This window comes from Ischnura elegans, chromosome 7 (assembly GCF_921293095.1).
Source record: "Ischnura elegans chromosome 7, ioIscEleg1.1, whole genome shotgun sequence".
NCBI lineage: Eukaryota > Metazoa > Arthropoda > Insecta > Odonata > Coenagrionidae > Ischnura > Ischnura elegans.
Genome location: NC_060252.1, coordinates 57,797,496 through 57,811,065, shown reverse-complemented (window position 1 = coordinate 57,811,065; position 13,570 = coordinate 57,797,496). Strand labels below are relative to the sequence as shown.

Below are 13,570 nucleotides of genomic sequence, written 5' to 3'. Positions count from 1 at the left end.
TGTCGAAACCAGTCAACAAATAATCTATTAAATGTCTTATTTAAACCAACACTACAGATGTGTTCAAATTCTTTAAAGGGCAGCAGTGTTTGGGGTCGATTTAAATCCCAGGGGATGGGTGCGAATGGGTTAACTACTTGTATATGGGTCATTCCACATTCCTGTAAACTGGGTTGTCTCTTGACCTTTCAGGTTTTGATGAAAACTAGTGCTAATATTTGCCTGCCTTAATGAGACATACTACTTTGAGTGCTTTGCAAAAATTGAAATAACAGGTGAATAACTATTACAGTACACTCCCGATTATCCAGCCTAATGGTGGGGAGAGGCGGCATGAATAATCACAAAGCACAGATAATCCAAACTAGTGTGATTTCCTGTCATTTTCATAATTTACCTAAATCAAGCAGTCTATTATTTCTTACGCACATTTTCTATAATTTTAGATTGTTTTCCGGAATCGTTAAGAGCCTTCTCTCCCCGACCGCGATCTTTTTCGAGGTAATAAAGTGGTTGTACTCCTATTCCTACTGCTCCAAGTAATACATGGTTTCCGGAAACCACGCACCCATGGCTGTGAGGTCACGGAGTCAGAAAAGTGGTTGCTGTTTAGCTGTTTTAGATGTCTCTGTGCCATAGTGCTCTGGTTGGTTACCTGCGCTTGCCAGAATGAAGGATTTTGATATTTAACTGCTTATGGGTGACCTCAGGTGCTTAGGAGTGCCCCAAAACCTTCATCTAGCTATGTGACTCAGGAGAAGTTTGTTTCTAAGTTGGTATTAATGGCTGCAGGAAATGACTAGTGCACAGATGGATGCAGTGAGCATTAAGGACTTGGAATATTCTAAACTGAAGAGTTTTACTGTCCTTTAAAAATACTGTTCTCATAGTGAATAGGCTATAGATGAAAATGGTTAAAATTCTGGCCTGAAGTTGTCAGTTTCACTGTTGCTAATGGCTTTCGGGAGCAATGATGCCTCTCGCTACGAAAACCTATGTCGTAAGCTCTCAGTTTGACCCTTAAAAAATGTGTACTGCTGTTGTCAAGCAAATCTCGTGCATAGGAAGTCTCTAAAGACATTTTTCCCATTAACCTTAAAAATATTGTTAGACCTGGAAAAATTATCAATTTACTGCTGGTTCACTACCTAACAGTCAGGCCAGAAAAGGGAAGCATTTTTACTGATTTTCATTGAAATTTTAGCGGTCAAGGATCGGCTCCAGTGTGAGGTGGTGTGGAATGTGCCATATTTTAATTGCTGTGGAGGCATCCATTTATTAATTCTTGTTATGTCTTAACTCTACCCTTCTTTTTTATCTGAATTGCAGTTGATTTTGAAGCCACACCATTATGCTGTGTTCAAAATAGCGGCCACAGCACCCTCTCGTGAAGGATGGCTAAAGGGAGTTGCATTTGTTGAAACGCAGTTTGAGAGACTCGCTCTTGATGTCAAGATGCGCTCTGCAAAAGGGAGCTTGGATGTTTTACGAGAGACTCTCGTCTTTGACGAATGTTTTCCTGTGAGTGGACAATTCCTTTTTAATTTTTACTATCTTAAATCATCTGACTTACATTTCCCTGTCGGTTGCTTCATTCTATTATTTGATGTTGAAGAAAATATGTCATTGAGTGTCATGAACTGGAGATTGCCAGCCTAAATGCATTTATCTGCTTTTTGAAGGGAATACCAAAATTGGTTCTTAACAAAAGTTCCTGGTAAATATCTAAGCTCAATTGGATACTTCGGAAGAAGGGTGAAAAGTCTAAATACACTAACTATTTTAGAGGAAAATTTTGAGCATATCTAAGGAGCAAATAAAAAAAGCCTAAGTGCCATGATCCCATGGTACTCCTTGAAAGAATAGAGTGGTTTATATGCTTAATTTAAGTGGTTCTTCGAAAAAAAAGTAATTATTTTTGTGAATTTTTTCCAGGGAAAGCTGTGTGAACAACCTCTTGAAGTAGTCTCTTCATTTGAAGTGCCAATGGTAGCGAAGAGTGTAACAACATATCCTCCAGATGCCCGTGTGACCTTCTATCCTGCTAGTGTGGATGATGGTCACAAGTGCGGAGTGGGGGATTCAAAGCCATTGTCACTTTCATCCGGCCCACCTCTTCCCACTATCTGTCCCCATGGAACTAGTCTTCTTGGTCACTTAACTTTCAACCCAAAGGCTGCATGTGGAGACCAGTGCTACCTCGGCATCTCAGCTGCCCATAAAGGTAAGCATATATGTAGTCACCAACCACATTTCTTTTCATTTGTATTTTTACCTTTGCAGGAAAGAAATTTATTCTAGACTTTTGCCATTTTAAAGTTCATGGCACTAAAAATTAGGAGTAGTTAGGGGTTTCACTAATGAACTTCATATGATGTTTTTTCTTCAGAAATATAAAAAAAGGCATTGTATTTCTTTTTTAATTGTATGTTTAATGCCTAAGTTAGCAGTTATTTGGATTATTTTTGTGCTATGTGTTAAGTTTCAATTAATAATGTAGAATAACATAGCTAAGGTAGTTCTAGGAGGTAGTTTTAAACTAGGAGTGAAGCTATGATTAATTATCAATTATCATGCATGCATTCCTTGTCCTTTCAAATCACAGAATTCAGAAGGAAACTTTTTTCTTCTGCCTGGGCCATTTCAAGCAGAAATTTGATTTAAGGTTTTCCTGGGAGAAAAATTTTTAAATTTATGAAGATTGTATCTTTAATTTCAAATATGTTGTCTTCATATGTAAATAACTGGACTTATAGGCTGTTCTCTGAGATAATGCTTAACTCCCAATGGACAGTTTTTACTCTTTACTTTTTGGTGACTTGTTTAAGGCTCATACTATCATCTTGAAATTTTCAAAGAATGAAGTTTGTAAGTAAGTTTGTTACCAAAGAACGACCAGTTGAGCGTGGGTTATGTGTTCTTTTAAATACATTGAAATAGAAATTTTCATTTTCATTTAAATATCTCTAATGATTTTATCTACTTAAGATTTTTTTGTTTTTGTTTTTAATGTTCTTGCTACAGGTGGTAGCGTTCAGTGGGCACAAGGTTCTACCATTCCTGTGCAAGCTTCATCTCCATCGAACGTGACTCCTCCAGTAGCCCTCCCATCCCATGTGGCCGAGTCTGATTCTGCTCTTGTGGACATCTTGCACTCTCGCTTCATTGCTCTTGCCGGATGGCAGAACGTGTCTCTTAGACTTGACACAAGTGAAGCGAGAAGAGTTGCTTTCAAGGCTGCAGCCAAACTCGTGTGGCCAAGGCTTCTCTGGTGGAAGGGTTCGAAGTGCACCGGGTCTCGGAAGCTGTGCCCCCCAGCGAACGTTCATCAGGATATCCGGTTTCCCCTTACTCATGTGGCTAATACCTCATTCCTCGAGGTTACCCTGGAAAATCCATCAGATGCACCCATATTGGTTCAACTGGCATTACAATATGCATATCCCCAGGCGAAGCGTGTCCTTGACCTTTTACCTAGGAGGTAAGTGTGACATTAGTATAGAAAGTATATATGGGTTTGTGTTCAGTTCAAAGGAGAAACGTGCGAAAGAGTTTCCGTTAAGGAGTATCTATCCTGTAAAGGCAGCTACCATGCACTGAACAGTTTTGGCTGTCTGATTGAAGTAACAAAGGAGAAAGTTAAACATTTACACTGAATAGAAAATCATTTAACGCTTGAAAAAGTTATTTTTAGGTTTTTAGATAATTAATCGGTGTTTAAGCCAATTATTCTTGCCACACGGATTGGGATTTACTATATATTGAATACTGCTACAGTGGAAGAACATATAAAATGTTCTTACAGTGGCTGAAATCAAAATTACTATATTGAGCATTTTTTTATATCCAAAGGTGGTAGATTAAGCTTCTCAATTCATGTAATGGTTCTTACTTGATATTCATCTATTGTTTCTATGGTGTGAGAGCAGCAGATTAGCTAATTCACTATACCATGCATTTTTGCTGATGATTTGCGGTTGAAATCTTTTATAGCAATTTTTTTCTTTGATGAAGCCTTTGAGTGGGCCAGTTAATTACTTCTGTTTAAGAACCTGATATTAAGCTGCATTGTGCACAAGTTGCCTCAGAGACGGCACGGCATGGTACAGCAATCATGCAATTCCTCCTTAGAGTCTGCATTGCTTAGAAACCAGAGAAACTGAGATTCCGTTAAGGAGTATCTATCCTGTAAAGGCAGCTACCATGCACTGAACAGTTTTGGCTGTCTGATTGAAGTAAAACTGCTATTTATCATGGAATAAGTTATTTTTGTCTTTGTTATTTTACGTGAAATAACAAAGTTTTCTTAACCATTTATCTTTATCTTTATTCATCCACGGCGAGGATTGGCCCTCGCGGATGCTGTATACAACACATTTATGAAAACATTCGATACAACGAAACATACAAAACATGTACATTGGATTAAAACATTAGAAACACATACATTACAAAGATTACATTTAAAATAAAAGAGAAGAAAAGTCCAGCTCAAAATACTCATGAATTGAGTACAGTGGATAATTGCACAGCCACTTTTCCAGCACATTTTTCAGTCTAGTGATGCTCACTGATCTGGCTTTGCTGGGTAATTTATTAAATAATTTTACTCCCAAATTGTCAGACTGGTTGTTGGTCTTAAACAGCCTACAGTAATTAGTATTTAGGCTATTTTTAGCCCTAGTGTCATGAGAGTGGATGGTGGATCGAATGGGGTAGGTATCTAAGTTATCTTTAATGTGCATAATGCTGCGAAACACAAAGAGGCTGTAGATGGTGAGGATATGAAAGTTTTTAAAAATTGGCCTGCAGTGGTCACGGGGCCCAGCACCACTCAGAATCCTCACTGCTTTTTTTTGCAGTTTTAGAATTTCTTTGGTTTCATTTGCATGTCCCCAGAGTCGAACACCATAGGCAAGAATACTATGAAAAAAAGCAAAATAGGCTAATCTCATGTACTTTTCATTGATACAGGTTTTAAGTTTCCTCAATAAGTACAAAACCCTAGAGAGTTTTTTGCTGACTAGGAAAACATGTGAATTCCATGTCAATTTAGCGTCAATATTGAAGCCTAGAAGCCTGACAGGATCATTGTTTAGCTCAGTACTTTTAAGACAGCATGTAAGATGTTGTGTCTTACCATTGTTCAGAAAGAGATTATTGGCTGTAAACCAGAGTTGAGATTCTTCTATTGCCTTTTTTGTAAGAAGTCTGACTTGGCTAGGAGTATTGCATTTCTGCACCAGAGTGGTGTCATCTGCATATATCATGCAGTCCATAGAAAGATTGTAAGGTAGGTCATTGATTAGAATAAGGAACAAGAGAGGACCAAGGACGGACCCCTGAGGAACTCCCACGTTTCACTGGAAGAAAATCAGATTGGTTACAATTTACTTGTACCATCTGCTTTCGATCAGTGAGGTAAGAGGTCATGAATTTCAGCTCACTGTTATGAAAGCCGTAGTATTGGAGTTTTTGCAGGAGGGTAGCATGATTGACGCAGTCAAAGGCAGAGGTTAAATCACAAAGTGTGAGTGAGACACATTGCTTGTCTTCAAATGCCCTTGATAAATTTTTTACCACTGACTCAACTGCCAATTCAGTGGATTTCCCCGGGCGAAATCCAAACTGGGAAGGGGTGAAGAGATTGTGTTTCTCAAAGTGTACTAGAATTTGTGTATAGGCAATAGTTTCTATTATTTTAGCGATCACTGATATAATGGTGATGGGCCTATAGCTGTTGGGAAGAGTAGTGTCTCCTTTTTTGAAGACAGGTATGACCTTAGAATATTTTAAGGAGTCTGGGAAGTATCCAGTGGAAAAACAGGCATTAATAATAATAGATAGAGGATGAGCTATAATATGTATTATGGACTTAATCAGATCATTGGAAAGCCCATTGATGTCACGACTGGTGGAGTTTTTAAATTTTTTTACTACATTGAAAATATCCCTCGTACTAATCCATTGCCACTGAAATTTAGGAGGGGATATCAGGTGTTTATTGAGTAGTGCTAAGGCATCACACCTGTTATTTGTGATTTTTGATAATGTGGTGTCCACGGAATTGACAAAGTGATTGTTGAAGGTATCGGGATCAATTGTAATAGGAGATCTGTTTATAGAAGTGCCTTTTTCCCTATTGATCACATTCCAGGCAGCTTTGAATTTATTAGAGGCACTATTAATGAAATCCATGTTCGCATTTTGTTTCGCTTTTATTGCTGCGAAATGATACTCCTTATTCAATCTTTTATACACTTGTTTCAAATCCTCAGTGGGTAGTCGCTTGTACTCATGATAGGCATGTAGTACACTTTCCCTGCGTATTTGGACCTCGGGATTGTTTGAGTGGCCACGTGATTTAAAGAATTTTCGGACTGGGACAGCTTTTCTGGGAAAGGATTCATTAAAAAGGGAGATTAAGGTTTCAAAGAACAAAGAGAAATTTGAATGACTGTCGTTGTGTGAGAGTAAGCTAGTCCAATCCACACCACCAAGCAGGCCTTTAAAGACTTCAAGGCCGTGAATGGTGATTGGACTTATGTACCTAGTGCTGTATTCCCTAGGTGGACTATTGTTAATTGCAATCAACTGAAAGAGTATGGCCATATGGTCTGCAACAAGAGGATCGATGACAGTAAGGTTATATGCATGAACATTAAGAGTGGTTATCACATTATCAATACATGAATTGTTCCTCGTGGGTTCACTGTTTACACAATAGAGGTTGAAAGATCTCAGGAGATTAGACAGTTGCCTGCTACTCTTAGAGGAATATCTCATATCAATGTTTAAATCAGCACCAATTACAATGTTAGCATTAAACTGCATTAAATGACATAGTACCTTTTCAAGCTGTTCAAGAAACTTTTCAGGGTCGCCATTAGGTGACCGATATAGGGAGAGAACAATGAGATTGTATACACACAGAATAACAGCTGTGATTTCGAAGTGCAGTTCAATGCAGTACCTAGTAGTATCGATTACTTTAAATTGAAGGTTCTTTGATAAAAATATGCACACTCCACCATGTATATGATGAGAGCGACAGAAAATAGAGGCAAGATTGAAACCGTCCACCTGATAAAGGCTACCTTCATCAACATGAAGCCAATGCTCACTGATACACAGAATATCACAATTTACTGACTTGAGAAATAGTTCTAATTTAATTATTTTATTTCGGAGACATTGTACATTCAGGACAGCAAGATTAATGAGTTCCTTACCAGATGTTGGTTCAAGAGGAGCACTTCTTGTGATCACCGAGTTAGGATTCCCTAGTCACAAAGTCTTCGGTTTCACTACACCCATCTGAGATCTTGTGACCGGTTTTTGGCTGCTGTTAGGTTTACCCGTTTGGTTTGGTACTGCAGCTACATTCAGGACAGCAGCACTTATAACACACTTAATTATTTCTGAGCACAGATGATTTTTCCCTTTACTGTTCAAATGAAGACCATGACGAGTGTAGAATGAACGGTCTAGGCTATTTGTATCAATCATTGTTACATGATCGAAGTTGGTACTAAGTTTTAGCAGATCCTCATTTACCTTTTTAGTCTCAACATTGATACATGAGGTAGCAGGAAGGTCATGGCGATGAGGAATGTTGGCAATTATTACGTTGGTATTTGAAAGCTTTGACATCAGATTACTCATGGTGTGAACAACAACTTTACCCTTATTGAGGTACACATCGTTCGTGCCGGCCATGATGATTATGTGGTCATTTTTGGTGAGGTTATGTGAGATCTTTTCACAGGAGTTCGTGATCTCTTTGATCCCGGCGTTCGGCATCACTACACCACAAGTATTGTACACTTTACTAACCTCGGTTGCTGCAATTTTAGCCGAAATACCACGGCCATGGCTGTCCGAATACAGCAGAATAGATTTCAGCTTCCGTTTTACGCGATGAAGACACTTGTTTACATTTTTGGGGGGTACAGGAACAGGATGGTCTTCACAATGTTGCACATCACTGTTTTCAGGGAGTTGATTTAACAATTCAAATTTGTTACGCAGCGGCAACAAGGGTGGAGAAGGAGCTGTTTTCCTCGTTGAGTTCACACGCCAGTTGCCCTGTTGAATCCACTCGTCGTCCATCTCCACGGGACTTTTGGCTGCGACGATGGGCCTGCTCGCATGTTGATTCTTATTCAAGATATGTAGCTGAATCTCTAGATTTTTGTTTTTTTCCCGTAGAACACTCATATCATGCAGGAGTTGCGAGATCAGGGCTTCCTTAGAGGCGAGGTTACGTAGAAGGGAGACATTTTCGTCTTGAACGGTGTGCAATGAGCAAGCTAAACACGACCACGTATTTTCAAAACTTGAGACGTTAATATTCGGAACATTGGCACAATTATTGTGGAACGATGACTTGCAGGACTTGCAATTAACGCCGTTTACTACTTTTTTGTGGCAGATAGCGCATTTTATACTATTAACCAATATTTTACCGGTGCCGAGTACATTTGCGTACGTTCCACTAGGCGCCATCTTGAACAGGATTATGTCCATTCTTTTGTTTGGTCTAAGGATGGTCTTTCAAAGAAATCCTTCTTCAACCATGTAATTCTTTTTTTTTTTAATTACTAATTTGGCACTAGTATTGTGCATCAGTTGGCTAGTCATAGGATGTCTAGCCAACTGATGATATTATCTATTCATGATAATCATTGAGGGAACATGCACACACTTGTCATTGCACATTGATTTAATCTTACCTTACCCACATCATCTAGTCATTTTAATGAGTAATATTTTTATTTCCATTTGCGTAGCTTACAACCCTTGCCTAGTGAAGGTGAAGAGACCACGTCTCCAGATGAGTTCTGGTTTGCTGGTCTTGTTCCTGGATCTCAGTGGCAGTGGGTTGGGCCAGGTTCAGGGGTTGGGCTACCTACTAGTACTCCTAGCAGTTCGTCTACTAACTCTGCTTCTGGTGGTCTCCTGCCTCTTGTACTTCTTCAACCCAAAAAGTCCCTCACCGTCAAACTGGCCTTCAAACCAAGGAGTCCCAATTTGTCCACCACGTTAATATTCATCCGGTAAGAAAAAAAATCTGTGTGTGAGAATGATGGTTGAAAATATTGATCTTTTTCAAACTCGCGCTTGGTGGTGTTTTTACGATTTTTTATTAAGCCTGCATTTTTGTACATTTTTATACGTAATTGTTATAATTTAGCCCAGGAGGTTGACAAAAATATTTTTTCAAAATAATGAAAAGAATAAAGAAAGAGTTAAGGTTAAGTCCATTGTCAATATCTTGTTTTTTTTGTAATTTCTGTGGGATATTTTTTCATTAGTAGTAACTGTTACCTATAGTTTTTATTTATAAGATGTGCAATCAAAGAAGAGAGACTTTAAAGTATTAAATTATATGTGGCTCAGATAAGTTGGTAAAATTATTTTGTTATTCTTCTTCTTCTTTAAATGCTTATGCACTATCTCCTCTCCTTTGCAATCTTTTGCTCACATTTTCTTTTAAATTCTTTGTTTCAGTAATAATCTTACAGCTTTAGAAGTGGTAAGAGTGTCCGGTCAAGGAGGCTATGCTCAGTTTCGGTTTGGAAACCGTAAACCTGGAAATCCTTCACCTCTGCTATTTGAGCTGACAGATAAACATCTCAAGGACTGTGAAAGTAAGCTCAAAGTTATTAATTTTTTATTACTTAACCTATAGCATGGAAATCCAACTTCCTGTTAAATGACTTTTTGCTTTAAAAAGTGATGAATTGAGGGAAAAAGATGAGAGTTTTGTTTTTTCTACTTCATATGTATAAAAGGCTGTACTGTATGTGGCATTATATCCGCCACAATACGCAATAGAGAAAATCTGAAATGTTCCAAGAACTTCCAGCGAGGCGCTCGCATTCGCCATTACTTTATAAATAAGCGAGCTTGGCCAACAATGATTCAGCCAGTTGAGTCTGTACTTTGAAGTGAGAATAAACGCTTCATAGTTGTAAAGACACAAGTGTGTTATTTAGCGTAGTAAATCGCTACAAGTATTTGACGGCTGTGAAAGTGCCTTTCTCCTCCCATATATTGTGGTACCATGAAAGAGAGAAACATATCTTTTCAGGAAGTCAATTTTTGTCAATTTTCTGTGTTGAGAGAGGATTACTAATGAATTTTGAAATTTTCCTTGCCAGAACTTGGGATTCCATAAATTTAGTTAAATTCCATAAAATTACTTTCAAAAGTAATGAACTCTTGGTGATACATCACTCATTTGAGAATCATATTTTAAAAGTTTATGAGTGATAAAGCTCACCCGTTTTTTTGTATACGTTGTTCAATGCTTTTGTAAAATGGTCAAAATGCTTATATTTTTGAAGAATTATTATTATTTTTTTTAACTCTGGAAAATTAATTTCCCTTCTCAGGAGAGACACCTTGGAAGTATTCCATGCCCAACCTCACAGTGAAAAGGTCTTTCACTGCAAGAAATACTGGAGACCTTCCAGTGTTTGTTACGGCTTTGGATATAGATGGGCTCCCATGCGAGGGATATGGATTTCGAATCCTCAGCTGTGGGCCATTTGAGATGCCAGCAAATGGAACACACAAAGTGGAGATAGCATTTACGCCAGACTTCACCCTGTCTAAAGTGCAAAGAGTACTACGCATCCATTCGGGTGGAGGGGCCGCCGGGAGCACCATCAGCAATTACACAATGCTGGCATCCCTCCCGACATACATGCTGGCTCCATGCTCCTCCGTATTGCCACGTCCAACTTGGGAATCCAGGCTTTACCTTGCAGTCCTCAGTTTCTGCGTCATCCTCCTGCTGATAACCATTGCTGCGGCATTTTTCGAATCCGATCGAATACTCAAATGCACCCTGGTGGCCATGGCATCATCTGCTGCTGCGGCAGCTGCGGTTTCTTCCCCGGCCACTTCGACCTGCCCTCCCCCCGTCTCCCCAGTGAATGTGGCATGCAGTAGCCATCAGGCATGGACACACCCACCACCACAGCACCAGAATCACTCAGACAGTGGACGGAGGAAAGAACCCAGTCGCCCCATATTAGGTTGGGTGGGCATGGCGAATCGAGATCGTCATGAAGAAGACGGGGTCGGAGTTCGTGGGGCGGATGGGGTAGAAACGACTTTGTCCTCGTCTACTAGAGGGAGGAAAAAATTAGGAAGGAGAAATGGTGGTTTCAAGAGCACAGCCCCGTTGGGTAACATGCGGCTGGACATTGCTAATAGTATTAGAGTTGATAGGGTTGAAAGTAACCACGCGAGGTCCAGTGAAGATGTGTGCCTATTAGAGGTTCCCAAAGAGTCCAGTAAAAGATTGTCGAGTAAAGGATGTGGGAAACAGTTGGGCCTGGAGGGTGCATGCTCTGAAGAAGAGACGTGTTCCACTACGACAGAGAGCTCAAATAATGAGGAGATGGAAAAGGTATGTTTCCCCTTGATCAGTACTCTAATTACCTCACATCTCTATACAGTCCATTCCTAATTTAACCTATGTATTACCAATTATTGAAGCTTTGCTTATGATAGAAATTTCATAAATACAAAAGAAATCTTAAGGTTAAATTATTAACTGGAGGGCCCCTCATTTTCGGCCAGGCCTGGTCGAACCTTGGACCAGTAATCATATATTTCAACTAGTGAAAGGCTGCTTCATAATGCTTGGTAATTGATTTTGTACATCAAAGTATCTAATGAAGAACCTCCAAAGTTCTCTGTGAACATTTCAATGACAGCCTATTCCAGCTACATAGCAATGAAAATCTTAACGCATGTTTGAAACTTTGGTAAAGTATTATTCAATTTCCCACATTGTCACCTTTTTTCAAGGAAAAGTGCCATTACTTTGGCACTTATTTCTTTAAAAAGTTACTTCCTCACTTGAAAAATTTGTGTTGTACCCTCTGCCTGGGGCATCATGTTAATTTTACTGGAGTATCGAATGGTTTTTGTTTGGCTGCCAAAAGTGAATGTTGTAAGTAGCAAGAGCTACAAAAGCCATTTTCCTCGCACTAAAAGTTGCAAAAATTAAGATGGATTAGGTAAAATCAGGTACATCACTCACGTAATTTTTGTTAACTAGTAAAAATGTTCTATTACTCCTCGATACCTACAATCCTTCATGTGACTCACTGATAAAGTGTATATTAAGTCTTGTCCACCACAAGATTTTACTCAAATAAGGCCTATCAGAAATGACTAGGAGGAAATTTTTGATAGTCATAGATTTCTTCATCCTGCTGCTCCAAAAAAATTCAAAACAGCTTATTTTTCCACTCATTCCATCCAAGCTGCTGCTTTAATATGTAATTAGGCAATTACTTGGGTTGCCTTTAGATGTACGCTTAATGATGCATAACTATGTTTTCTGTTCTACTGCTGCTTCTCTGGAATAACTTACCAACATTGGATTCAGTCTGGCAAATCACTCGTATAGTAATAAAAAAATTATTTATATTTTTTAAACCATTTGTCTGATCAAAAATATTATATGTGATTAATTTTCCATTGCTTTATTTTACAATATTATGTAAACTGTTAGTTTGAATGTGTGATAATATTATTATTGCCCTACAACTTGCCAAATTTTGCATTTGTTGAGGACCTTGAATTATCAATTTTTTTACATGATATTCATAAGTCAATTGACAGTGGCTTTGTAATCTCTCATTTTGGCAGGGGTCTCGCAGTAGTGCTTACTCATACCAACTAGTTCCACTGTATGCTGAATCCATTGCAAGTCGAACTCATAAAATGGGGGTTAACTGTGCATATAAATATAGTCCCCCCCCCCTAATTTTGAGGCTTGAGTTTCGGGAAAAATTTAAAAAATGGGTTTGAATATAGTCCCTCCTTAACTTTCATCACGGGCATTTTTGGAAAAAAGGGGGGACTATATTCAGACAAATACGGTATCTATCTACGGAAAATCTTATAAATTTCCTTCCTCATAGGGAATTTTTTCTTTTCTGAAGAAACAGAAAGACATGGATTCACTAGTAGTAGGGCCCACCCGCCTCTGTGATGGTGCGGGATTCCTTATCCCTACCCATCCACACCTATCCTATCCCAGGAGGCATCGTCCGCTTCTTATCATGGCGGCGCCTCCTTTGTTTCTCCTTCCATGTCCTCCCTCTTCTGTGGTGCAGAGGCGAAAAGCGAGGGCTTACAGACCCTTTCCCGGGAGTGTAACTCCATGAGCCCGCCTTGGTGCCTCATTCCACATGTGCATATATCAATGACAGTTCCTTTCTCTGATTATTTCATAGTGCCAACATTACACATAGTCTGTAATTATTTCATTCAGGGTTAATAAGTGGCACTATCTTAACCCAAAACATAGTTGATATGCAAAATGAAAAAAAGACCCTTACAATTCCATTTCATATACCTTCTCATGAGGGTCTTTAGGTATATGGGAGAAGGTTTAAGAAACTACCTTCATTATAGTGTTCCAATCACCTATCCTCCGATGCAGAAAAGGACATTTCACAGTGTTTGACACATGTTTCGGAGGGTCCTTTTTGTGCTTCTGATCTTTTCTTGATAGATAGTGTGTCTTTTTCAATTT

At 38.9% G+C, this 13,570-nt stretch overlaps 1 protein-coding gene across 2 annotated transcripts in view; it reads left to right on the top strand.

Moving 5' to 3' along the window:
- The window catches only part of LOC124162861 (transmembrane protein 131), a 61,711-nt gene that overhangs the window by 35,411 nt on the left and 12,730 nt on the right, over positions 1–13,570 (top strand). For both annotated transcript variants that reach the window (XM_046539545.1, XM_046539546.1), the window contains exons 14-19: positions 1,330–1,521; positions 1,936–2,224; positions 3,025–3,481; positions 8,793–9,059; positions 9,514–9,653; positions 10,401–11,425. In XM_046539545.1, coding sequence (XP_046395501.1) covers positions 1,330–1,521; positions 1,936–2,224; positions 3,025–3,481; positions 8,793–9,059; positions 9,514–9,653; positions 10,401–11,425 — 2,370 coding nt within the window. The remainder of the gene's footprint in view (positions 1–1,329; positions 1,522–1,935; positions 2,225–3,024; positions 3,482–8,792; positions 9,060–9,513; positions 9,654–10,400; positions 11,426–13,570) is intronic.